Source organism: Hyla sarda, chromosome 13 (genome assembly GCF_029499605.1).
Source record: "Hyla sarda isolate aHylSar1 chromosome 13, aHylSar1.hap1, whole genome shotgun sequence".
Taxonomy (NCBI): Eukaryota; Metazoa; Chordata; class Amphibia; order Anura; family Hylidae; genus Hyla; species Hyla sarda.
In genome coordinates, this window is record NC_079201.1 from 111,723 (window position 1) to 136,486 (window position 24,764).

Below are 24,764 nucleotides of genomic sequence, written 5' to 3' on the forward strand. Positions count from 1 at the left end.
CAGATAAGACACAGTGACACCTCGTACATTAGCGCGTACGTTCAGATAAGACACAGCGACACCTCGTACATTAGCGCGTACGTTCAGATAAGACACAGCGACACCTCGTACATTAGCGCGTACGTTCAGATAAGTGACACCTCGTACATTAGCGCGTACGTTCAGATAAGCAACACCTCGTACATTAGCGCGTACGTTCAGATAAGCGACACCTCGTACATTAGCGCGTACGTTCAGATAAGACACAGTGACCTCGTACATTAGCGCGTACGTTCAGATAAGACACAGCGACACCTCGTACATTAGCGCGTACGTTCAGATAAGCGACACCTCGTACATTAGCGCGTACGTTCAGATAAGCGACACCTCGTACATTAGTGCGTACGTTCAGATAAGACACAGTGACCTCGTACATTAGCGCGTACGTTCAGATAAGACACAGCGACACCTCGTACATTAGCGCGTACGTTCAGATAAGCGACACCTCGTACATTAGCGCGTACGTTCAGATAAGACACAGCGACACCTCGTACATTAGCGCGTACGTTCAGATAAGCGACACCTCGTACATTAGCGCGTACGTTCAGATAAGACACAGCGACACCTCGTACATTAGCGCATACGTTCGGATAAGACACAGCGACACCTCGTACATTAGCGCGTACGTTCAGATAAGCGACACCTCGTACATTTGCGCGTACGTTCAGATAAGACACAGCGACATCTCGTACATTAGCGCGTACGTTCAGATAAGCGACACCTTGTACATTTGCGCGTACGTTCAGATAAGCGACACCTCGTACATTAGCGCGTACGTTCAGATAAGCGACACCTTGTACATTAGCGCGTACGTTCAGATAAGACACAGCGACACCTCGTACATTAGCGCGTACGTTCAGATAAGCGACACCTCGTACATTAGCGCGTACGTTCAGATAAGACACAGCGACACCTCGTACATTAGCGCGTACGTTCGGATAAGACACAGCGACACCTCGTACATTAGCGCGTACGTTCAGATAAGACACAGCGACACCTCGTACATTAGCGCGTACGTTCAGATAAGCGACACCTCGTACATTAGCGCGTACTTTCAGATAAGACACAGCGACACCTCGTACATTAGCGCGTACGTTCAGATAAGACACAGCGACACCTCGTACATTAGCGCGTACGTTCAGATAAGACACAGCGACACCTCGTACATTAGCGCGTACGTTCAGATAAGCGACACCTCGTACATTAGCGCGTACTTTCAGATAAGACACAGCGACACCTCGTACATTAGCGCGTACGTTCAGATAAGACACAGCGACACCTCGTACATTTGCGCGTACGTTCAGATAAGACACAGCGACATCTCGTACATTAGCGCGTACGTTCAGATAAGCGACACCTTGTACATTAGCGCGTACGTTCAGATAAGACACAGCGACACCTCGTACATTAGCGCGTACGTTCAGATAAGTGACACCTCGTACATTAGCGCGTACGTTCAGATAAGTGACACAGCGACACCTCGTACATTAGCGCGTACGTTCGGATAAGACACAGCAACACCTCGTACATTAGCGCGTACGTTCAGATAAGCGACACCTCGTACATTTGCGCGTACGTTCAGATAAGCGACACCTCGTACATTTGCGCGTACGTTCAGATAAGCGACACCTCGTACATTAGCGCGTACGTTCAGATAAGCGACACCTCATACATTAGCGCGTACGTTCAGATAAGACACAGCGACACCTCGTACATTAGCGCGTACGTTCAGATAAGTGACACCTCGTACATTTGCGCGTACGTTCAGATAAGCGACACCTCGTACATTAGCGCGTACGTTCAGATAAGCGACACCTCGTACATTAGCGCGTACGTTCAGATAAGCGACACCTCGTACATTAGAGCGTACGTTCAGATAAGACACAGCGACACCTCGTACATTAGCGCGTACGTTCAGATAAGCGACACCTCGTACATTAGCGCGTACGTTCGGATAAGACACAGCGACACCTCGTACATTAGCGCGTACGTTCAGATAAGACACAGCGACACCTCGTACATTAGCGAGTACGTTCAGATAAGACACAGCGACACCTCGTACATTAGCGCGTATGTTCAGATAAGACACAGCGACACCTCGTACATTAGCGCGTACGTTCAGATAAGCGACACCTCGTACATTAGCGCGTACGTTCAGATAAGACACAGCGACACCTCGTACATTAGCGCGTACGTTCAGATAAGACACAGCGACACCTCGTACATTAGCGCGTACGTTCAGATAAGCGACACCTCGTACATTAGCGCGTACGTTCAGATAAGACACAGCGACACCTCGTACATTAGCGCGTACGTTCAGATAAGCGACACCTCATACATTAGCGCGTACGTTCAGATAAGACACAGCGACACCTTGTACATTAGCGCGTACGTTCAGATAAGCCACACCTCGTACATTAGCGCGTACGTTCAGATAAGCGACACCTCGTACATTAGCGCGTACGTAAAGATAAGACACAGCGACACCTCGTACATTAGCGCGTACGTTCAGATAAGACACAGCGACACCTTGTACATTAGCGCGTACGTTCAGATAAGACACAGCGACACCTTGTACATTAGCGCGTACGTTCAGATAAGCGACACCTCGTACATTAGCGCGTACGTTCAGATAAGACACAGTGACACCTCGTACATTAGCGCGTACGTTCAGATAAGACACAGCGACACCTCGTACATTAGCGCGTACGTTCAGATAAGACACAGCGACACCTCGTACATTAGCGCGTACGTTCAGATAAGTGACACCTCGTACATTAGCGCGTACGTTCAGATAAGCAACACCTCGTACATTAGCGCGTACGTTCAGATAAGCGACACCTCGTACATTAGCGCGTACGTTCAGATAAGACACAGTGACCTCGTACATTAGCGCGTACGTTCAGATAAGACACAGCGACACCTCGTACATTAGCGCGTACGTTCAGATAAGCGACACCTCGTACATTAGCGCGTACGTTCAGATAAGACACAGCGACACCTCGTACATTAGCGCGTACGTTCAGATAAGCGACACCTCGTACATTAGTGCGTACGTTCAGATAAGACACAGTGACCTCGTACATTAGCGCGTACGTTCAGATAAGACACAGCGACACCTCGTACATTAGCGCGTACGTTCAGATAAGACACAGCGACACCTCGTACATTAGCGCGTACGTTCAGATAAGCGACACCTCGTACATTAGCGCGTACGTTCAGATAAGACACAGCGACACCTCGTACATTAGCGCATACGTTCGGATAAGACACAGCGACACCTCGTACATTAGCGCGTACGTTCAGATAAGCGACACCTCGTACATTTGCGCGTACGTTCAGATAAGACACAGCGACACCTCGTACATTAGCGCATACGTTCGGATAAGACACAGCGACACCTCGTACATTAGCGCGTACGTTCAGATAAGCGACACCTCGTACATTTGCGCGTACGTTCAGATAAGACACAGCGACATCTCGTACATTAGCGCGTACGTTCAGATAAGCGACACCTTGTACATTTGCGCGTACGTTCAGATAAGCGACACCTCGTACATTAGCGCGTACGTTCAGATAAGCGACACCTTGTACATTAGCGCGTACGTTCAGATAAGACACAGCAACACCTCGTACATTAGCGCGTACGTTCAGATAAGCGACACCTCGTACATTAGCGCGTACGTTCAGATAAGACACAGCGACACCTCGTACATTAGCGCGTACGTTCGGATAAGACACAGCGACACCTCGTACATTAGCGCGTACGTTCAGATAAGACACAGCGACACCTCGTACATTAGCGCGTACGTTCGGATAAGACACAGCGACACCTCGTACATTAGCGCGTACGTTCAGATAAGACACAGCGACACCTCGTACATTAGCGCGTACGTTCAGATAAGACACAGCGACACCTCGTACATTAGCGCGTACGTTCAGATAAGCGACACCTCGTACATTAGCGCGTACTTTCAGATAAGACACAGCGACACCTCGTACATTAGCGCGTACGTTCAGATAAGACACAGCGACACCTCGTACATTTGCGCGTACGTTCAGATAAGACACAGCGACATCTCGTACATTAGCGCGTACGTTCAGATAAGCGACACCTTGTACATTAGCGCGTACGTTCAGATAAGACACAGCGACACCTCATACATTAGCGCGTACGTTCAGATAAGACACAGCGACACCTCGTACATTAGCGCGTACGTTCAGATAAGTGACACCTCGTACATTAGCGCGTACGTTCAGATAAGTGACACAGCGACACCTCGTACATTAGCGCGTACGTTCGGATAAGACACAGCGACACCTCGTACATTAGCGCGTACGTTCAGATAAGCGACACCTCGTACATTTGCGCGTACGTTCAGATAAGCGACACCTCGTACATTTGCGCGTACGTTCAGATAAGCGACACCTCGTACATTAGCGCGTACGTTCAGATAAGCGACACCTCATACATTAGCGCGTACGTTCAGATAAGACACAGCGACACCTCGTACATTAGCGCGTACGTTCAGATAAGTGACACCTCGTACATTTGCGCGTACGTTCAGATAAGCGACACCTCGTACATTAGCGCGTACGTTCAGATAAGCGACACCTCGTACATTAGCGCGTACGTTCAGATAAGCGACACCTCGTACATTAGAGCGTACGTTCAGATAAGACACAGCGACACCTCGTACATTAGCGCGTACGTTCAGATAAGCGACACCTCGTACATTAGCGCGTACGTTCGGATAAGACACAGCGACACCTCGTACATTAGCGCGTACGTTCAGATAAGACACAGCGACACCTCGTACATTAGCGCGTATGTTCAGATAAGACACAGCGACACCTCGTACATTAGCGCGTACGTTCAGATAAGACACAGCGACACCTCATACATTAGCGCGTACGTTCAGATAAGCGACACCTCGTACATTAGCGCGTACGTTCAGATAAGACACAGCGACACCTCGTACATTAGCGCGTACGTTCAGATAAGCGACACCTCGTACATTAGCGCGTACGTTCGGATAAGACACAGCGACACCTCGTACATTAGCGCGTACGTTCAGATAAGACACAGCGACACCTCGTACATTAGCGCGTATGTTCAGATAAGACACAGCGACACCTCGTACATTAGCGCGTACGTTCAGATAAGCGACACCTCGTACATTAGCGCGTACGTTCAGATAAGACACAGCGACACCTCGTACATTAGCGCGTACGTTCAGATAAGCGACACCTCGTACATTAGCCCGTACGTTCAGATAAGACACAGCGACACCTCGTACATTAGCGCGTACGTTCAGATAAGACACAGCGACACCTCGTACATTAGCGCGTACGTTCAGATAAGACACAGCGACACCTCGTACATTAGCGCGTACGTTCAGATAAGACACAGCGACACCTCGTACATTAGCGCGTACGTTCAGATAAGATACAGCGACACCTCGTACATTAGCGCGTACGTTCAGATAAGACACAGCGACACCTCGTACATTAGCGCGTACGTTCAGATAAGACACAGCGACACCTCGTACATTAGCGCGTACGTTCAGATAAGACACAGCGACACCTCGTACATTAGCGCGTACGTTCAGATAAGACACAGCGACACCTCGTACATTAGCGCGTACGTTCAGATAAGACACAGCGACACCTCGTACATTAGCGCGTACGTTCAGATAAGACACAGCGACACCTCGTACATTAGCGCGTACGTTCAGATAAGCGACACCTCGTACATTAGCGCGTACGTTCGGATAAGACACAGCGACACCTCGTACATTAGCGCGTACGTTCAGATAAGACACAGCGACACCTCGTACATTAGCGCGTATGTTCAGATAAGACACAGCGACACCTCGTACATTAGCGCGTACGTTCAGATAAGCGACACCTCGTACATTAGCGCGTACGTTCAGATAAGACACAGCGACACCTCGTACATTAGCGCGTACGTTCAGATAAGCGACACCTCGTACATTAGCCCGTACGTTCAGATAAGACACAGCGACACCTCGTACATTAGCGCGTACGTTCAGATAAGACACAGCGACACCTCGTACATTAGCGCGTACGTTCAGATAAGACACAGCGACACCTCGTACATTAGCGCGTACGTTCAGATAAGACACAGCGACACCTCGTACATTAGCGCGTACGTTCAGATAAGATACAGCGACACCTCGTACATTAGCGCGTACGTTCAGATAAGACACAGCGACACCTCGTACATTAGCGCGTACGTTCAGATAAGCGACACCTCGTACATTAGCCCGTACGTTCAGATAAGACACAGCGACACCTCGTACATTAGCGCGTACGTTCAGATAAGACACAGCGACACCTCGTACATTAGCGCGTACGTTCAGATAAGACACAGCGACACCTCATACATTAGCGCGTACGTTCAGATAAGACACAGCGACACCTCATACATTAGCGCGTACGTTCAGATAAGACACAGCGACACCTCATACATTAGCGCGTACGTTCAGATAAGACACAGCGACACCTCGTACATTAGCGCGTACGTCACCACCAAAAATAGTCTGTTCCTCTGTAGAGGAGGAGATTCACTGACAGGTAGCAGATTGCTAGGTCACATGTTCTGGGGGGGGTTGCGGACATCCTGGGGGGCACTTACTTGATGATGGCCTCGTGAGAGCGGTAATTCTCACACAGCAGAATCCGACACGGGAAGTCGGCGGGGTAATGTTCATACAGGCGGTCCAACAGCGACACGTGGAGGTTCCGCTCTCTGGCGAACTCGCTGTACACGAAGGGACTGAGCTGTAGGGGAGAGAACGGGGTCAGTACAGGGGGTCTATATGTTATGGGGTCAGTACAGGGGGTCTATATGTTATGGGGTCAGTACAGGGGGTCTATATGTTATGGGGTCAGTACAGGGGGTCTATATGTTATGGGGTCAGTACAGGGGGTCTATATGTTATGGGGTCAGTACAGGGGGGGGGTCTATATGTTATGGGGTCAGTACAGGGGGTCTATATGTTATGGGGTCAGTACAGGGGGTCTATATGTTATGGGGTCAGTACAGGGGGGTCTATATGTTATGGGGTCAGTACAGGGGGTCTATATGTTATGGGGTCAGTACAGGGGGTCTATATGTTATGGGGTCAGTACAGGGGGTCTATATGTTATGGGGTCAGTACAGGGGGTCTATATGTTATGGGGTCAGTACAGGGGGTCTATATGTTATGGGGTCAGTACAGGGGGTCTATATGTTATGGGGTCAGTACAGGGGGTCTATATGTTATGGGGTCAGTACAGGGGGTCTATATGTTATGGGGTCAGTACAGGGGGTCTATATGTTATGGGGTCAGTACAGGGGGGTCTATATGTTATGGGGTCAGTACAGGGGGGTCTATATGTTATGGGGTCAGTACAGGGGGTCTATATGTTATGGGGTCAGTACAGGGGGGTCTATGTTATGGGGTCAGTACAGGGGGGTCTATATGTTATGGGGTCAGTACAGGGGGGTCTATATGTTATGGGGTCAGTACAGGTGGTCTATATGTTATGGGGTCAGTACAGGGGGTCTATATGTTATGGGGTCAGTACAGGGGGTCTATACGTTATGGGGTCAGTACAGGGGGGTCTATATGTTATGGGGTCAGTACAGGTGGTCTATATGTTATGGGGTCAGTACAGGGGGTCTATACGTTATGGGGTCAGTACAGGGGGTCTATACGTTATGGGGTCAGTACAGGGGGGTCTATATGTTATGGGGTCAGTACAGGGGGTCTATATGTTATGGGGTCAGTACAGGGGGGTCTATACGTTATGGGGTCAGTACAGGGGGTCTATACGTTATGGGGTCAGTACAGGGGGGTCTATATGTTATGGGGTCAGTACAGGGGGGTCTATATGTTATGGGGTCAGTACAGGGGGGTCTATATGTTATGGGGTCAGTACAGGGGGTCTATATGTTATGGGGTCAGTACAGGGGGTCTATATGTTATGGGGTCAGTACAGGGGGTCTATATGTTATGGGGTCAGTACAGGGGGTCTATATGTTATGGGGTCAGTACAGGGGGTCTATATGTTATGGGGTCAGTACAGGGGGTGACTTCTCCCATATGGGGTCAGTACAGGGGGGTCTATATGTTATGGGGTCATTACAGGGGGTCTATATGTTATGGGGTCAGTGCAGGGGGTCTATATGTTATGGGGTCAGTGCAGGGGGTCTATATGTTATGGGGTCAGTACAGGGGGTGACTTCTCCCATATGGGGTCAGTACAGGGGGGTCTATATGTTATGGGGTCAGTGCAGGGGGTCTATATGTTATGGGGTCAGTACAGGGGGTCTATATGTTATGGGGTCAGTACAGGGGGTCTATATGTTATGGGGTCAGTACAGGGGGTCTATATGTTATGGGGTCAGTACAGGGGGGGTCTATATGTTATGGGGTCAGTACAGGGGGTCTATATGTTATGGGGTCAGTACAGGGGGGTCTATATGTTATGGGGTCAGTACAGGGGGGTCTATATGTTATGGGGTCAGTACAGGGGGGTCTATATGTTATGGGGTCAGTACAGGGGGGTCTATATGTTATGGGGTCAGTACAGGGGGTCTATATGTTATGGGGTCAGTACAGGGGGTGACTTCTCCCATATGGGGTCAGTACAGGGGGGTCTTTATGTTATGGGGTCAGTACAGGGGGTCTATATGTTATGGGGTCAGTACAGGGGGTCTATATGTTATGGGGTCAGTAAAGGGGGGTCTATATGTTATGGGGTCAGTACAGGGGGGTCTATATGTTATGGGGTCAGTACAGGGGGGTCTATATGTTATGGGGTCAGTACAGGGGGTCTATATGTTATGGGGTCAGTACAGGGGGTGACTTCTCCCATATGGGGTCAGTACAGGGGGGTCTATATGTTATGGGGTCAGTACAGGGGGTCTATATGTTATGGGGTCAGTACAGGGGGTCTATATGTTATGGGGTCAGTACAGGGGGTCTATATGTTATGGGGTCAGTACAGGGGGTCTATATGTTATGGGGTCAGTACAGGGGGGTCTATATGTTATGGGGTCAGTACAGGGGGTGACTTCTCCCATATGGGGTCAGTACAGGGGGGTCTATATGTTATGGGGTCAGTACTGGGGGTCTATATGTTATGGGGTCAGTACAGGGGGTCTATATGTTATGGGGTCAGTACAGGGGGTCTATATGTTATGGGGTCAGTACAGGGGGTCTATATGTTATGGGGTCAGTACAGGGGGGTCTATATGTTATGGGGTCAGTACAGGGGGTCTATATGTTATGGGGTCAGTACAGGGGGTCTATATGTTATGGGGTCAGTACAGGGGGTCTATATGTTATGGGGTCAGTACAGGGGGTCTATATGTTATGGGGTCAGTACAGGGGGGTCTATATGTTATGGGGTCAGTACAGGGGGTCTATATGTTATGGGGTCAGTACAGGGGGGTCTATATGTTATGGGGTCAGTACAGGGGGTCTATATGTTATGGGGTCAGTACAGGGGGTGACTCTTCTCCCATATGGGGTCAGTACGGGGTGGGGGTCAGTTCTATACAACGCTGACTGTTTAACATTTAGGGGCTGCTCCAGTCTCATTGCATCATGAAAACCTTTATAACTTTTTAGTAGACTTCGTGTTTCAATCTTTTTATCATTCTCACTATCTCTGCTTGCTGTTACTGCATGGGACCCTGACCGAGCCCTAGATCTGCTCACCTGCATGTGATCTCCGGCCAGTACGATGCGCGTGCTCTTATTGGCCAGGGCCAGAGGCATGATGGTCTCACATTCCATTGCTTGTGCTGCTTCATCTAATAGAATGTGGGTAAAGAAGCCTGAAAGACAAAACCTTCAGATCAGACCCCGGACAGCGCCATGTGATTCTGAGTACACAACATGAAGTCTTCACATCTGACACTAAAGCATTTGAGGAGGAGCCAACAGCCTTGTGAATGCAGCTCTGGATGTGAGTGGAGAATAAGACAGTATGGACCCCTCCCCCACATTCCCAGTCACACACAGGGACTTTATGGAGGGCCCCCGCACTCACCAGGCTCCAGATCCAACTGGCAGAGATACTGCGATGTGCTGAGGGTCACCACCACAACCCTGTGCCGCACTATGTCTTCCTTCTGTGGCATCTGGAAGGTGGAATGTGTGCTGGAGATCAGACAGTACTGGTGGACGACCGGGTGCACCGTCTTCACCCAGCGATTTCTGAAATATACCCTGAGAAAAGAGCAGAATTACATCACATGTCTGCATACAACCACACATACAGCTGACCCACCCGTACGGGGGCCCACAGGGGCCGACCCACCCCAACGGGGGCCCACAGGGGCTGACCCACCCCAACGGGGGCCCACAGGGGCCGACCCACCCCAACGGGGGCCCACAGGGGCCGACCCCCCCGTACTGAGGCCCACAGGGGCCGACCCACCCCAACGGGGGCCCACAGGGGCTGACCCACCCCAACGGGGGCCCACAGGGGCCGACCCACCCCAACGGGGGCCCACAGGGGCCGACCCACCCCAACGGGGGCCCACAGGGGCCGACCCCCCCGTACTGAGGCCCACAGGGGCCGACCCACCCCAACGGGGGCCCACAGGGGCCGACCCACCCCAACGGGGGCCCACAGGGGCCGACCCACCCCAACGGGGGCCCACAGGGGCCGACCCACCCCAACGGGGGCCCACAGGGGCCGACCCACCCCAACGGGGGCCCACAGGGGCCGACCCACCCCAACGGGGGCCCACAGGGGCCGACCCACCCCAACGGGGGCCCACAGGGGCCGACCCACCCCAACGGGGGCCCACAGGGGCCGACCCACCCCAACGGGGGCCCACAGGGGCCGAGGTTACATCACCAGGTCCCTATAAGACGGGGCAGTACTGATCTCTGCTCGGATACCTGAGTGGCCGGGCCTGTGGATTCCCTGTTTCGACGTATGGATGTAAATAATCCTTGATGTAGAGGTCGGCGGCGCTGTTAGAATGGGTGCAAATGAGGACCCTGCTGGGAAAAAGAGCGTCAGTGACTGAACACGGGCACATACTACAAATCCCAGCATGCTCTCCCCACAGGGGGCACTGTACCTGGTGTCCGGCTGCTTTAGGATGTGCTTCACAGCCTGGGCCAGGGTGAAAGTCTTGCCGGTTCCATAGGGACCAATGATTAGGATGGGTGGCAGCAGAACAGAGAGCGGGGTGGTGATCGCCAAGATGGCTTCTTTCTGCTTGGCGTTCAGCCGGGGATCTAAGAGCTCGTCCCACTGCCTGTAAGGAAGAAGGCGAAATTGTGACGACACTTCAGCGACAGGAGGGGAAGAGAAGGACACATTGGGTGACCCATGCCTGCCCGCTCCTCTGCCCCAGGACACATCCCTGCCCGCTCCTCTGCCCCAGGACACATCCCTGCCCGCTCCTCTGCCCCAGGACACATTCCTGCCCGCTCCTCTGCCCCAGGACACATCCCTGCCCGCTCCTCTGCCCCAGTAGACATTCCTGCCCGCTCCTCTGCCCCAGGACACATTCCTGCCCGCTCCTCTGCCCCAGTAGACATTCCTGCCCGCTCCTCTGCCCCAGGACACATTCCTGCCCGCTCCTCTGCCCCAGTAGACATTCCCGCCCGCTCCTCTGCCCCAGTAGACATTCCTGCCCGCTCCTCTGCCCCAGGACACATTCCTGCCCGCTCCTCTGCCCCAGGACACATCCCTGCCCGCTCCTCTGCCCCAGTAGACATTCCTGCCCGCTCCTCTGCCCCAGGAGACATTCCTGCCCGCTCCTCTGCCCCAGGACACATCCCTGCCCGCTCCTCTGCCCCAGGACACATGTCTGCCCGCTCCTCTGCCCCAGGACACATCCCTGCCCGCTCCTCTGCCCCAGGACACATGTCTGCCCGCTCCTCTGCCCCAGGACACATCCCTGCCCGCTCCTCTGCCCCAGGACACATGTCTGCCCGCTCCTCTGCCCCAGGACACATCCCTGCCCGCTCCTCTGCCCCAGGACACATTCCTGCCCGCTCCTCTGCCCCAGGAGACATTCCTGCCCGCTCCTCTGCCCCAGGAGACATTCCTGCCCGCTCCTCTGCCCCAGGACACATTCCTGCCCGCTCCTCTGCCCCAGGACACATTCCTGCCCGCTCCTCTGCCCCAGTAGACATTCCTGCCCGCTCCTCTGCCCCAGGACACATTCCTGCCCGCTCCTCTGCCCCAGGACACATCCCTGCCCGCTCCTCTGCCCCAGTAGACATTCCTGCCCGCTCCTCTGCCCCAGGACACATGTCTGCCCGCTCCTCTGCCCCAGGACACATCCCTGCCCGCTCCTCTGCCCCAGGACACATTCCTGCCCGCTCCTCTGCCCCAGGACACATGTCTGCCCGCTCCTCTGCCCCAGGACACATTCCTGCCCGCTCCTCTGCCCCAGGACACATCCCTGCCCGCTCCTCTGCCCCAGGACACATCCCTGCCCGCTCCTCTGCCCCAGTAGACATTCCTGCCCGCTCCTCTGCCCCAGGACACATGCCTGCCCGCTCCTCTGCCCCAGGACACATGCCTGCCCGCTCCTCTGCCCCAGGACACATGCCTGCCCGCTCCTCTGCCCCAGGACACATGCCTGCCCGCTCCTCTGCCCCAGGACACATTCCTGCCCGCTCCTCTGCCCCAGGACACATTCCTGCCCGCTCCTCTGCCCCAGGACACATTCCTGCCCGCTCCTCTGCCCCAGGACACATTCCTGCCCGCTCCTCTGCCCCAGGACACATTCCTGCCCGCTCCTCTGCCCCAGGACACATCCCTGCCCGCTCCTCTGCCCCAGGACACATTCCCGCCCGCTCCTCTGCCCCAGGACACATCCCTGCCCGCTCCTCTGCCCCAGGACACATGCCTGCCCGCTCCTCTGCCCCAGGACACATTCCTGCCCGCTCCTCTGCCCCAGGACACATTCCTGCCCGCTCCTCTGCCCCAGGACACATCCCTGCCCGCTCCTCTGCCCCAGGACACATCCCTGCCCGCTCCTCTGCCCCAGGACACATCCCTGCCCGCTCCTCTGCCCCAGGACACATCCCTGCCCGCTCCTCTGCCCCAGGACACATTCCCGCCCGCTCCTCTGCCCCAGGACACATTCCCGCCCGCTCCTCTGCCCCAGGACACATTCCTGCCCGCTCCTCTGCCCCAGGACACATCCCTGCCCGCTCCTCTGCCCCAGGACACATTCCTGCCCGCTCCTCTGCCCCAGGACACATTCCCGCCCGCTCCTCTGCCCCAGGACACATTCCTGCCCGCTCCTCTGCCCCAGGACACATCCCTGCCCGCTCCTCTGCCCCAGTACACATTCCTGCCCGCTCCTCTGCCCCAGGACACATTCCTGCCCGCTCCTCTGCCCCAGGACACATGTCTGCCCGCTCCTCTGCCCCAGGACACATCCCTGCTCGCTCCTCTGCCCCAGGACACATTCCTGCCCGCTCCTCTGCCCCAGGACACATTCCTGCCCGCTCCTCTGCCCCAGGACACATGTCTGCCCGCTCCTCTGCCCCAGGACACATCCCTGCCCGCTCCTCTGCCCCAGGACACATGTCTGCCCGCTCCTCTGCCCCAGGACACATCCCTGCCCGCTCCTCTGCCCCAGTACACATTCCTGCCCGCTCCTCTGCCCCAGGACACATCCCTGCCCGCTCCTCTGCCCCAGGACACATTCCTGCCCGCTCCTCTGCCCCAGGACACATTCCTGCCCGCTCCTCTGCCCCAGGACACATGCCGCCCGCTCCTCTGCCCCAGGACACATTCCCGCCCGCTCCTCTGCCCCAGGACACATGCCGCCCGCTCCTCTGCCCCAGGACACATCCCTGCCCGCTCCTCTGCCCCAGGACACATTCCCGCCCGCTCCTCTGCCCCAGGACACATTCCTGCCCGCTCCTCTGCCCCAGTACACATGCCGCCCGCTCCTCTGCCCCAGGACACATTCCTGCCCGCTCCTCTGCCCCAGGACACATTCCTGCCCGCTCCTCTGCCCCAGGACACATTCCTGCCCGCTCCTCTGCCCCAGGACACATTCCTGCCCCAGTAGATATTCCTGCCCGCTCCTCTGCCCAAGTACACATCCCTGCCCGCTCCTCTGCCCCAGTAGACATTCTTGCCCCAGTAGACATTCCTGCCCGCTCCTCTGCCCCAGTACACATTCCTGCCCGCTCCTCTGCCCAGGACACATGCCTGCCCGCTCCTCTGCCCCAGGACACATCCCTGCCCGCTCCTCTGCCCCAGGACACATCCCTGCCCGCTCCTCTGCCCCAGGACACATCCCTGCCCGCTCCTCTGCCCCAGTACACATTCCTGCCCGCTCCTCTGCCCCAGTACACATTCCTGCCCGCTCCTCTGCCCCAGTACACATTCCTGCCCGCTCCTCTGCCCCAGTACACATTCCTGCCCGCTCCTCTGCCCCAGTACACATTCCTGCCCGCTCCTCTGCCCCAGTAGACATTCTTGCCCCAGTACACATTCCTGCCCGCTCCTCTGCCCCAGTACACATTCCTGCCCGCTCCTCTGCCCCAGTAGACATTCTTGCCCCAGTACACATTCCTGCCCGCTCCTTTGCCCCAGTACACATTCCTGCCCGCTCCTCTGCCCCAGTACACATTCCTGCCCGCTCCTCTGCCCCAGTACACATTCCTGCCCGCTCCTCTGCCCCAGTACACATTCCTGCCCGCTCCTCTGCCCCAGTACACATTCCTGCCCGCTCCTCTGCCCCAGTACACATTCCTGCCCGCTCCTCTGCCCCAGTACACATTCCTGCCCGCTCCTCTGCCCCAGTACACATTCCTGCCCGCTCCTCTGCCCCAGTAGACATTCTTGCCCCAGTACACATTCCTGCCCGTTCCTCCGCCCCAGGACACATTCCTGCCCGCTCCTCCGCCCCAGGACACATGCCTGCCCGCTCCTCTGCCCCAGGACACATTCCTGCCCGCTCCTCTGACCCATGAGCCACTTCTGCCCTCCCCTTTGCCACAGGAGTCTTTCCTGCCTCAGGTACCACAATACCCATCTACATCCTGATGGATTCCCTGTCTCACCAGCAGTAACTGGCACCAGCACCCCCCTTCCTAACAATGCAGCGCTGCCAGCTTCCCGCCTGGTTGTGGGTTTGATACTTTTATCGCCTGGCAGCGCCCCCTTGTCTCATTGTTGTTAGTGTCAGTATATCCGGCTGGTCCTGGCAGTGGAGGGGATGATGGGGGTTGTGTGCTCTGTGCTCTATTAGCGATTCATTGTTGTCTTACGGGGATTCTGGTGCCAGAAACATTTACACCAATAATCGAGAGCCAATCACAGCATCCGCCATTTCCCACCAAGACTATTCCTGCGCTGTACTCGCCTACGTTCTGTAACTGCTCGGAAACAGATCTCCGCTAACCTGCAGCCAATTTCGGCGTCCTTAAAATGAGGTGTGCCAACGAGCCCAAGGGCCGATCACTGTGATTATTCTGCCATGACGGTTTCTCACCATTTAAAAGATCTCTGATTGCTGTTAGTGAAAAGGAGCTGGAAACCCATCGTGATCCAAATAATCTTCACAGCTGAGGGTTTGTTACATTGTATCAGTGTTGAAAATTAAAGGAGGGCTTTTGCAGCACAAACCTCTTCTGCCCTGATAGTTTGTTACAGTGTATCAGTGCAGGAGAACTAGTCTGGATTGTGAGATGTATTTGATCATTAGGTTTTCATTACATCTCCACTAACTGACAGCAAGCAAAGATCTTACAAGAAACTAAAAAAGAAAAGCATAAAGCCTATGGAGAAGGTTGTGGAAAGTATAAAAGGGGGGGGGGGCACTATGACCGGGGGGCTTACCTGTTGGGGCTCCAGGGTATGGGGGGCGTTGCGCTTAGATCTGGGAAGAGAATTCCATTATCCCGTATCCGGTCCAGGGCATAGTGCATCTCACACAGCGGCTGCCGGTTCAGCTGGAATTGGAGCTCCACCTACAGGAAAGAGGGGAACACTGCATCAGTGATGGACTATATAACTATATGGTGAAATTAGACATTACATACATGTTATACTGATTCAGAGTCACATGATATAACAGCAGAATAGTGAGTGTAGCTCTGAAGGATAAGACTGGACAGCAGAATAGTGAGTGCAGATCTGGAGGATAAGACTAGACATCAGAATAGTGAGTGAAGCTCTGGAGGATAAGACTAGACAGCAGAATATTAAGTGCAGCTCTGGAGGATAAGACTAGACAGCAGAATAGTGAGTGTAGCTCTGGAGGATAAGACTAGACAGCAGAATATTAAGTGCAGCTCTGGAGGATAAGACTAGACAGCAGAATAGTGAGTGTAGCTCCGGAGGATAAGACTAGACAGCAGAATAGTGAGTTCAGATCTGGAGGATAAGACTAGACAGCAGAATAGTGAGTGCAGCTCTGGAGGATAAGACTAGACAGCAGAATAGTGAGTGTAGCTCCGGAGGATAAGACTAGACAGCAGAATAGTGAGTGCAGATCTGGGGGGTAAGACTAGACAGCAGAATAGTGAGTGCAGCTCTGGAGGATAAGACTAGACAGCAGAATAGTGAGTGTAGCTCCGGAGGATAAGACTAGACAGCAGAATAGTGAGTGCAGATCTGGGGGGTAAGACTAGACAGCAGAATAGTGAGTGAAGCTCTGGAGGATAAGACTAGACAGCAGAATATTAAGTGCAGCTCTGGAGGATAAGACTAGACAGCAGAATAGTGAGTGTAGCTCTGGAGGATAAGACTAGACAGCAGAATATTAAGTGCAGCTCTGGAGGATAAGACTAGACAGCAGAATAGTGAGTGTAGCTCCGGAGGATAAGACTAGACAGCAGAATAGTGAGTTCAGATCTGGAGGATAAGGCTAGACAGCAGAATAGTGAGTGCAGCTGTGGGAGAGACGATGGATATGATGGGTATAAGCCTGTATGTCTGACCTGCATCTCCCGGTCGGGCCGCAGTCGCAGCTCGTCACAGCAGTCCTTGCATATTCTCAGGAAGATGTAATCCTTGGTCTTCTCCTCGATCACGGCCTCGTACACCTTCTCTTTGCTTCCTTGGCTCTGTGGAGATTTCTCCTTGGAGACGGGCAGCACATACACGGCGTTGACTTTGGTCATCACTAGTCTGCCGGCCAGAGTGTCCTCAGAAAGTGTCTCAGTGAGTTTAAAGCGGCCAAAAAGCTGACCGTTCTGGGCATATTTGGCTCCTCCGGAAACGCCCGTCAGCATGAAGCTCGCCACCAGCTGCAGCTGAACCTTGATGTTAAACCTGCAGGAAAACGAGAGGTTAATGACTGACCCCATGTGTGCCCCCTCAGGGGTGTGGAAATTTAATTAAAAAAGACTTGTCCACGGGACTAAAATGGAGCAAAATCTACTTGTCCCTCATGACGATCCACTTGACCGAACCAATTTTTGCATTTACACTAGGGATCGACCGATATCGTTTTTTTAGGGCCGATACCGATAATCGGTGCAGGTTAGGGCAAATAGCCGATAACTTATTTATCCCCCCGCGACACCGCTGCAGATCGTGCGGGGGGCGGGGCATTATCGGCTTATCGGCAAGGTAATTGCCGATACCGATAATGCCCAAAATCGTGAATATCGTCCATACCGATAATCGGTTGATCCCTAATTTACACTCTCGTTTTTTTCCTGCTGCTGATAGATGCCAGGGACCCGCCCATAATGGCGGACATCCGCGATGGCACGGATGTCCACCATTAACCCCTCAGATGCCGTGATCAATACAGACCACGGCATCTGCAGCATCACAGTCACTAAAATGGATGATCGGATCGGCCACAGAGCTGCCGCGGCGATCCGATCATCCAGCATGGCAGCCGGAGGTCTCCTCACCTGCCTCCGCTACCTTCCCACAGACCAGAGCAGACGATGACCGATAACCCTGATCAGTGCGGTGTCCTATACATAGCACTGAACAGGATTAGCAATCGAGTGATCCCTATGGAGCTTATTAAAGTGTAAAGATAAAAGTAAAAAATAAAAGTAAAAAAAATTTGAAATGTCCCATTTTCCCTATTTCACCCCCAAAAAGTGTAAACAATGTTTTTTATATACATATTTGGTATCGCCGCGTACGTAAATATCCCAACTATTAAAATACAATGTTAATGAAACCGTATGGTGAACCACGCAAACGTAAAAAAAGAAAAGTCCAAAATAGCTGCTTTTTTATAACATTTTATTCCCCCCAAAAATAAATGTATTAAAAGTTTTATATCAGCAAATATGTTATCAATAAAAAGTACAGATCACGGCGCAAAAAATGAGCCCTCATACCGCTGCTTATATGGAAAAATGAAAAAATTATAGGTCTTCAAAATAGGCGGATCTTAATTTGGTTAGTTTGTGTTTTTTTTTAAGCGCAACAGTAATAGAAAAGTGCGTTATCACGGGTATCATTTTAATCGTATTGACCCAAAGAATAAAGAACATGTAATTTTTACTGTAAATTGTACAGCGTGAAAACAAAACCTTCCAAAATTAGCAAAATTGCGGTTTTCTTTTTAATTTCCCCACACCAATAGTATTTTTTTGGTTGCGCCATACATTTTATGGTTAAGTGAGCGATGGCATTACACCGGACAACTGGTCGCGCAAAAAACAAGCCTCATACTAGTCTGTGGATGAAAATATAAAAAATGATAAGATGTTAGATCCCGCTGCTGGGGACCCCCGGGATCTACCATGCAGCACCCTCCTTTAGCGGCTTCCGGAACCGCTGGAGGTCCTCAGGCTGAGTCCATCTCGAGGATGGAGCATAGCTGTCACGCCCCCTCCCATAGGCTTGCATTGAGGGGGCGGAGCGTGACGTTACACGGGGGCGGAGCCGTGACATCACTATTCTCCGTCCCCGTGATCGCCAGTAATGTGACCCGGAGCGAACACGCTCCGGAGACTGATCCTAACGGGGTGCGGCGTGGAAGATCACGGGGGTCCCCAGCGATCAGGCATCTTATCCCCTATCCTTTGGATAAGATGTCTTAGTGCCGGAGTACCCCTTAAATGGGTTAAACGTTTACGGCATTGACCGTGCAGTTTTTTAATGTTATATTTTAATAGTTTAGACTTTTTGTGCATGCGGTGATACAATATATGTTTATATTTTTTTGGTGGTGAAATCAGGGTGACATAAATTTTATTGGGGAGGGGCTTCTTTATATTTATTCACACTTTTCCCCCCAATATTTACATGTTATGAGAGAATGAAGAGCGTGATTGTGATTGGTCCCACAAAGACCGGACCTCACGAGGCCTCAGGAAGAATAAGAAAATAAAATGGCAAAATTGTTTCTATTTCCTAGGAGTAATTTTGGGTCACACGCATTTTACATTGTGGATCCGCTGATGATGGACCCTACAGTGCCTCCAGCTGTGCAATCCACCGCTATGAGCAGACACACACAGCAATCTGCATGTCTCCGCACATGTGCAGCGTGCTCCGACATGGCGGCTGATCTCGGCCTAGCTCAGGCAGCAGAGAGCACGGTCGCCATGTCTGAGTACACTGCACATGTGCGGAGACATGCAGATTGCTGTGTGTGTCTGCTCATAGCAGTGGATTGCACAGCTGGAGGCACTGTAGGGTCCATCATCAGCGGATCCACAATGTAAAATATGTGTGACCCTACCCTAAATCACATGACAAAATAGAGTTAGTCATGGAATAAAAAAAACTAACTTACAGCTCTTAGAGGACAAGGAGGAAACCAGCACTGAGGACCCAAAAGACCCTGAGCAACCCCCAACAGACCAATGAGCTGACCACCCCCCCCAACGCACCCATGAGCTGACCACCCCCCCCAACGCACCCATGAGCTGACCACCCCCCAACGCACCCATGAGCTGACCAACCCCCAACGCACCCATGAGCTGACCACCCCCCAACGCACCCATGAGCTGACCACTCCCCAACGCACCCATGAGCTGACCACCCCCCAACGCACCCATGAGCTGACCACCCCCCAACGCACCCATGAGCTGACCACTCCCCAACGCACCCATGAGCTGACCACCCCCCAACGCACCCATGAGCTGACCCCCAACGCACCCATGAGCTGACCCCCAACACACCCATGAGCTGACCCCCAACACACCCATGAGCTGACCCCCAACACACCCATGAGCTGACCCCCAACACACCCATGAGCTGACCCCCAACACACCCATGAGCTGACCCCCAACGCACCCATGAGCTGACCCCCAACACACCCATGAGCTGACCCCCAACACACCCATGAGCTGACCCCCAACACACCCATGAGCTGACCCCCAACACACCCATGAGCTGACCCCCAACACACCCATGAGCTGACCCCCAACACACCCATGAGCTGACCCCCAACACACCCTGCTGACCCCACAGACCCAATAGACCCTCCAGACCCAATAGACCCTCCAGACCCAATAGACCCTCCAGACCCAATAGACCCTCCAGACCCAATAGACCCTCCAGACCCAATAGACCCTCCAGACCCAATAGACCCTCCAGACCCCGGGGGTACTTACTTGCTGACTTCCTTGTACTGTGCGATCTCCTCAATATACAGCAAGTCGTGCAGGCGGGCCTGGTAGTTGCTCCTGGTCAGGGACTTGTCCAGGACGGACTGGGTGAACAGCTGGTCCGCAGAGAGGGGGATTTGGTATCGGCTCAGGAGGCTCCTCTCCAGCTCAGTAGTCTCATTGGGCTCAAACTCCACGATGGTCTTAGACATGGAGTCCCAGCGTTTGGCGGTGGTTAGCAGCTGCTGGCGGGCGTGCATCAAGTATTCAAGATCTGAGAAGACAATGGAGACAATAAGACCTCGACAGGACCTACTGAGACATGTAGTTCCAGAGCCGCAAGAATGCAAGAGTACTGCCTGTATTTATTACAAAGATAAGGCGGCTAAAACTACAATAGTTTACAAATACACTAAATACTGTAGAGTCCTCCCTATAGAGCTGTACTGTATAGAGTCCTCCCTATAGAGCTGTACTGTATAGAGTCCTCCCTATAGAGCTGTACTGTATAGAGTCCTCCCTATAGAGCTGTACTGTATAGAGTCCTCCCTATAGAGCTGTACTGTATAGAGTCCTCCCTATAGAGCTGTACCGTATAGAGTCCTCCCTATAGAGCTGTACCGTATAGAGTCCTCCCTATAGAGCTGTACCGTATAGAGTCCTCCCTATAGAGCTGTACCGTATAGAGTCCTCCCTATAGAGCTGTACTGTATAGAGTCCTCCCTATAGAGCTGTGCTGTATAGAGTCCTCCCTATAGAGCTGTACTGTATAGAGTCCTCCCTATAGAGCTGTACTGTATAGAGTCCTCCCTATAGAGCTGTACTGTATAGAGTCCTCCCTATAGAGCTGTGCTGTATAGAGTCCTCCCTATAGAGCTGTACTGTATAGAGTCCTCCCTATAGAGCTGTACTGTATAGAGTCCTCCCTATAGAGCTGTACTGTATAGAGTCCTCCCTATAGAGCTGTGCTGTATAGAGTCCTCCCTATAGAGCTGTACCGTATAGAGTCCTCCCTATAGAGCTGTACCGTATAGAGTCCTCCCTATAGAGCTGTACCGTATAGAGTCCTCCCTATAGAGCTGTACCGTATAGAGTCCTCCCTATAGAGCTGTACTGTATAGAGTCCTCCCTATAGAGCTGTGCTGTATAGTGTCCTCCCTATAGAGCTGTACTGTAGAGTCCTCCCTATAGAGCTGTACTGTATAGAGTCCTCCCTATAGAGCTGTGCTGTATAGAGTCCTCCCTATAGAGCTGTACTGTATAGAGTCCTCCCTATAGAGCTGTACTGTATAGAGTCCTCCCTATAGAGCTGTACTGTATAGAGTCCTCCCTATAGAGCTGTACTGTATAGAGTCCTCCCTATAGAGCTGTGCTGTATAGAGTCCTCCCTATAGAGCTGTACTGTATAGAGTCCTCCCTATAGAGCTGTACTGTAGAGTCCTCCCTATAGAGCTGTACTGTATAGAGTCCTCCCTATAGAGCTGTACTGTATAGAGTCCTCCCTATAGAGCTGTACTGTATAGAGTCCTCTCTATAGAGCTGTACTGTATAGAGTCCTCCCTATAGAGCTGTACTGTATAGAGTCCTCCCTATAGAGCTGTACTGTATAGAGTCCTCCCTATAGAGCTGTACTGTATAGAGTCCTCCCTATAGAGCTGTACTGTATAGAGTCCTCCCTATAGAGCTGTACTGTATAGAGTCCTCCCTATAGAGCTGTGCTGTATAGAGTCCTCCCTATAGAGCTGTACCGTATAGAGTCCTCCCTATAGAGCTGTACTGTATAGAGTACTCCCTATAGAGCTGTACTGTATAGAGTCCTCCCTATAGAGCTGTACTGTATAGAGTCCTCCCTATAGAGCTGTACCGTATAGAGTCCTCCCTATAGAGCTGTACTGTATAGAGTCCTCCCTATAGAGCTGTACTGTATAGAGTCCTCCCTATAGAGCTGTGCTGTATAGAGTCCTCCCTATAGAGCTGTACCGTATAGAGTCCTCCCTATAGAGCTGTACTGTATAGAGTCCTCCCTATAGAGCTGTACTGTATAGAGTCCTCCCTATAGAGCTGTACTGTATAGAGTCCTCCCTATAGAGCTGTACTGTATAGAGTCCTCCCTATAGAGCTGTACTGTATAGAGTCCTCCCTATAGAGCTGTACTGTATAGAGTCCTCCCTATAGAGCTGTGCTGTATAGAGTCCTCCCTATAGAGCTGTACTGTATAGAGTCCTCCCTATAGAGCTGTACTGTATAGAGTCCTCCCTATAGAGCTGTACTGTATAGAGTCCTCCCTATAGAGCTGTGCTGTATAGAGTCCTCCCTATAGAGCTGTACTGTATAGAGTCCTCCCTATAGAGCTGTACTGTATAGAGTCCTCCCTATAGAGCTGTGCTGTATAGAGTCCTCCCTATAGAGCTGTGCTGTATAGAGTCCTCCCTATAGAGCTGTACCGTATAGAGTCCTCCCTATAGAGCTGTACTGTATAGAGTACTCCCTATAGAGCTGTACTGTATAGAGTCCTCCCTATAGAGCTGTACTGTATAGAGTCCTCCCTATAGAGCTGTACCGTATAGAGTCCTCCCTATAGAGCTGTACTGTATAGAGTCCTCCCTATAGAGCTGTACTGTATAGAGTCCTCCCTATAGAGCTGTACTGTATAGAGTCCTCCCTATAGAGCTGTACTGTATAGAGTCCTCCCTATAGAGCTGTGCTGTATAGAGTCCTCCCTATAGAGCTGTACTGTATAGAGTCCTCCCTATAGAGCTGTACTGTATAGAGTCCTCCCTATAGAGCTGTACTGTATAGAGTCCTCCCTATAGAGCTGTACCGTATAGAGTCCTCCCTATAGAGCTGTACTGTATAGAGTCCTCCCTATAGAGCTGTACTGTATAGAGTCCTCCCTATAGAGCTGTACTGTATAGAGTCCTCCCTATAGAGCTGTGCTGTATAGAGTCCTCCCTATAGAGCTGTACTGTATAGAGTCCTCCCTATAGAGCTGTACTGTATAGAGTCCTCCCTATAGAGCTGTACTGTATAGAGTCCTCCCTATAGAGCTGTACTGTATAGAGTCCTCCCTATAGAGCTGTACCGTATAGAGTCCTCCCTATAGAGCTGTACTGTATAGAGTCCTCCCTATAGAGCTGTACCGTATAGAGTCCTCCCTATAGAGCTGTACTGTATAGAGTCCTCCCTATAGAGCTGTACTGTATAGAGTCCTCCCTATAGAGCTGTGCTGTATAGAGTCCTCCCTATAGAGCTGTACTGTATAGAGTCCTCCCTATAGAGCTGTGCTGTATAGAGTCCTCCCTATAGAGCTGTACTGTATAGAGTCCTCCCTATAGAGCTGTACTGTATAGAGTCCTCCCTATAGAGCTGTGCTGTATAGAGTCCTCCCTATAGAGCTGTACTGTATAGAGTCCTCCCTATAGAGCTGTACCGTATAGAGTCCTCCCTATAGAGCTGTACCGTATAGAGTCCTCCCTATAGAGCTGTACTGTATAGAGTCCTCCCTATAGAGCTGTACTGTATAGAGTCCTCCCTATAGAGCTGTACCGTATAGAGTCCTCCCTATAGAGCTGTACTGTATAGAGTCCTCCCTATAGAGCTGTACCGTATAGAGTCCTCCCTATAGAGCTGTACTGTATAGAGTCCTCCCTATAGAGCTGTACTGTATAGAGTCCTCCCTATAGAGCTGTGCTGTATAGAGTCCTCCCTATAGAGCTGTACTGTATAGAGTCCTCCCTATAGAGCTGTGCTGTATAGAGTCCTCCCTATAGAGCTGTACTGTATAGAGTCCTCCCTATAGAGCTGTACTGTATAGAGTCCTCCCTATAGAGCTGTGCTGTATAGAGTCCTCCCTATAGAGCTGTACTGTATAGAGTCCTCCCTATAGAGCTGTACTGTATAGAGTCCTCCCTATAGAGCTGTACTGTATAGAGTCCTCCCTATAGAGCTGTGCTGTATAGAGTCCTCCCTATAGAGCTGTGCTGTATAGAGTCCTCCCTATAGAGCTGTACTGTATAGAGTCCTCCCTATAGAGCTGTACTGTATAGAGTCCTCCCTATAGAGCTGTACCGTATAGAGTCCTCCCTATAGAGCTGTACTGTATAGAGTCCTCCCTATAGAGCTGTACTGTATAGAGTCCTCCCTATAGAGCTGTACTGTATAGAGTCC

At 52.1% G+C, this 24,764-nt stretch overlaps 1 protein-coding gene across 1 annotated transcript in view; it reads right to left on the minus strand.

The window, feature by feature from the left end:
* The window catches only part of HELZ (helicase with zinc finger), a 111,172-nt gene that overhangs the window by 68,706 nt on the left and 17,702 nt on the right, over positions 1-24,764 (minus strand). The window contains exons 6-13 of the mRNA XM_056550346.1: positions 20,604-20,871; positions 17,004-17,337; positions 15,901-16,031; positions 11,156-11,335; positions 10,971-11,072; positions 10,111-10,289; positions 9,777-9,895; positions 6,701-6,846 (exon numbers count right to left, since the gene is read on the minus strand). Of these exons, the coding sequence (XP_056406321.1) occupies positions 6,701-6,846; positions 9,777-9,895; positions 10,111-10,289; positions 10,971-11,072; positions 11,156-11,335; positions 15,901-16,031; positions 17,004-17,337; positions 20,604-20,871 (1,459 nt within the window). The remainder of the gene's footprint in view (positions 1-6,700; positions 6,847-9,776; positions 9,896-10,110; positions 10,290-10,970; positions 11,073-11,155; positions 11,336-15,900; positions 16,032-17,003; positions 17,338-20,603; positions 20,872-24,764) is intronic.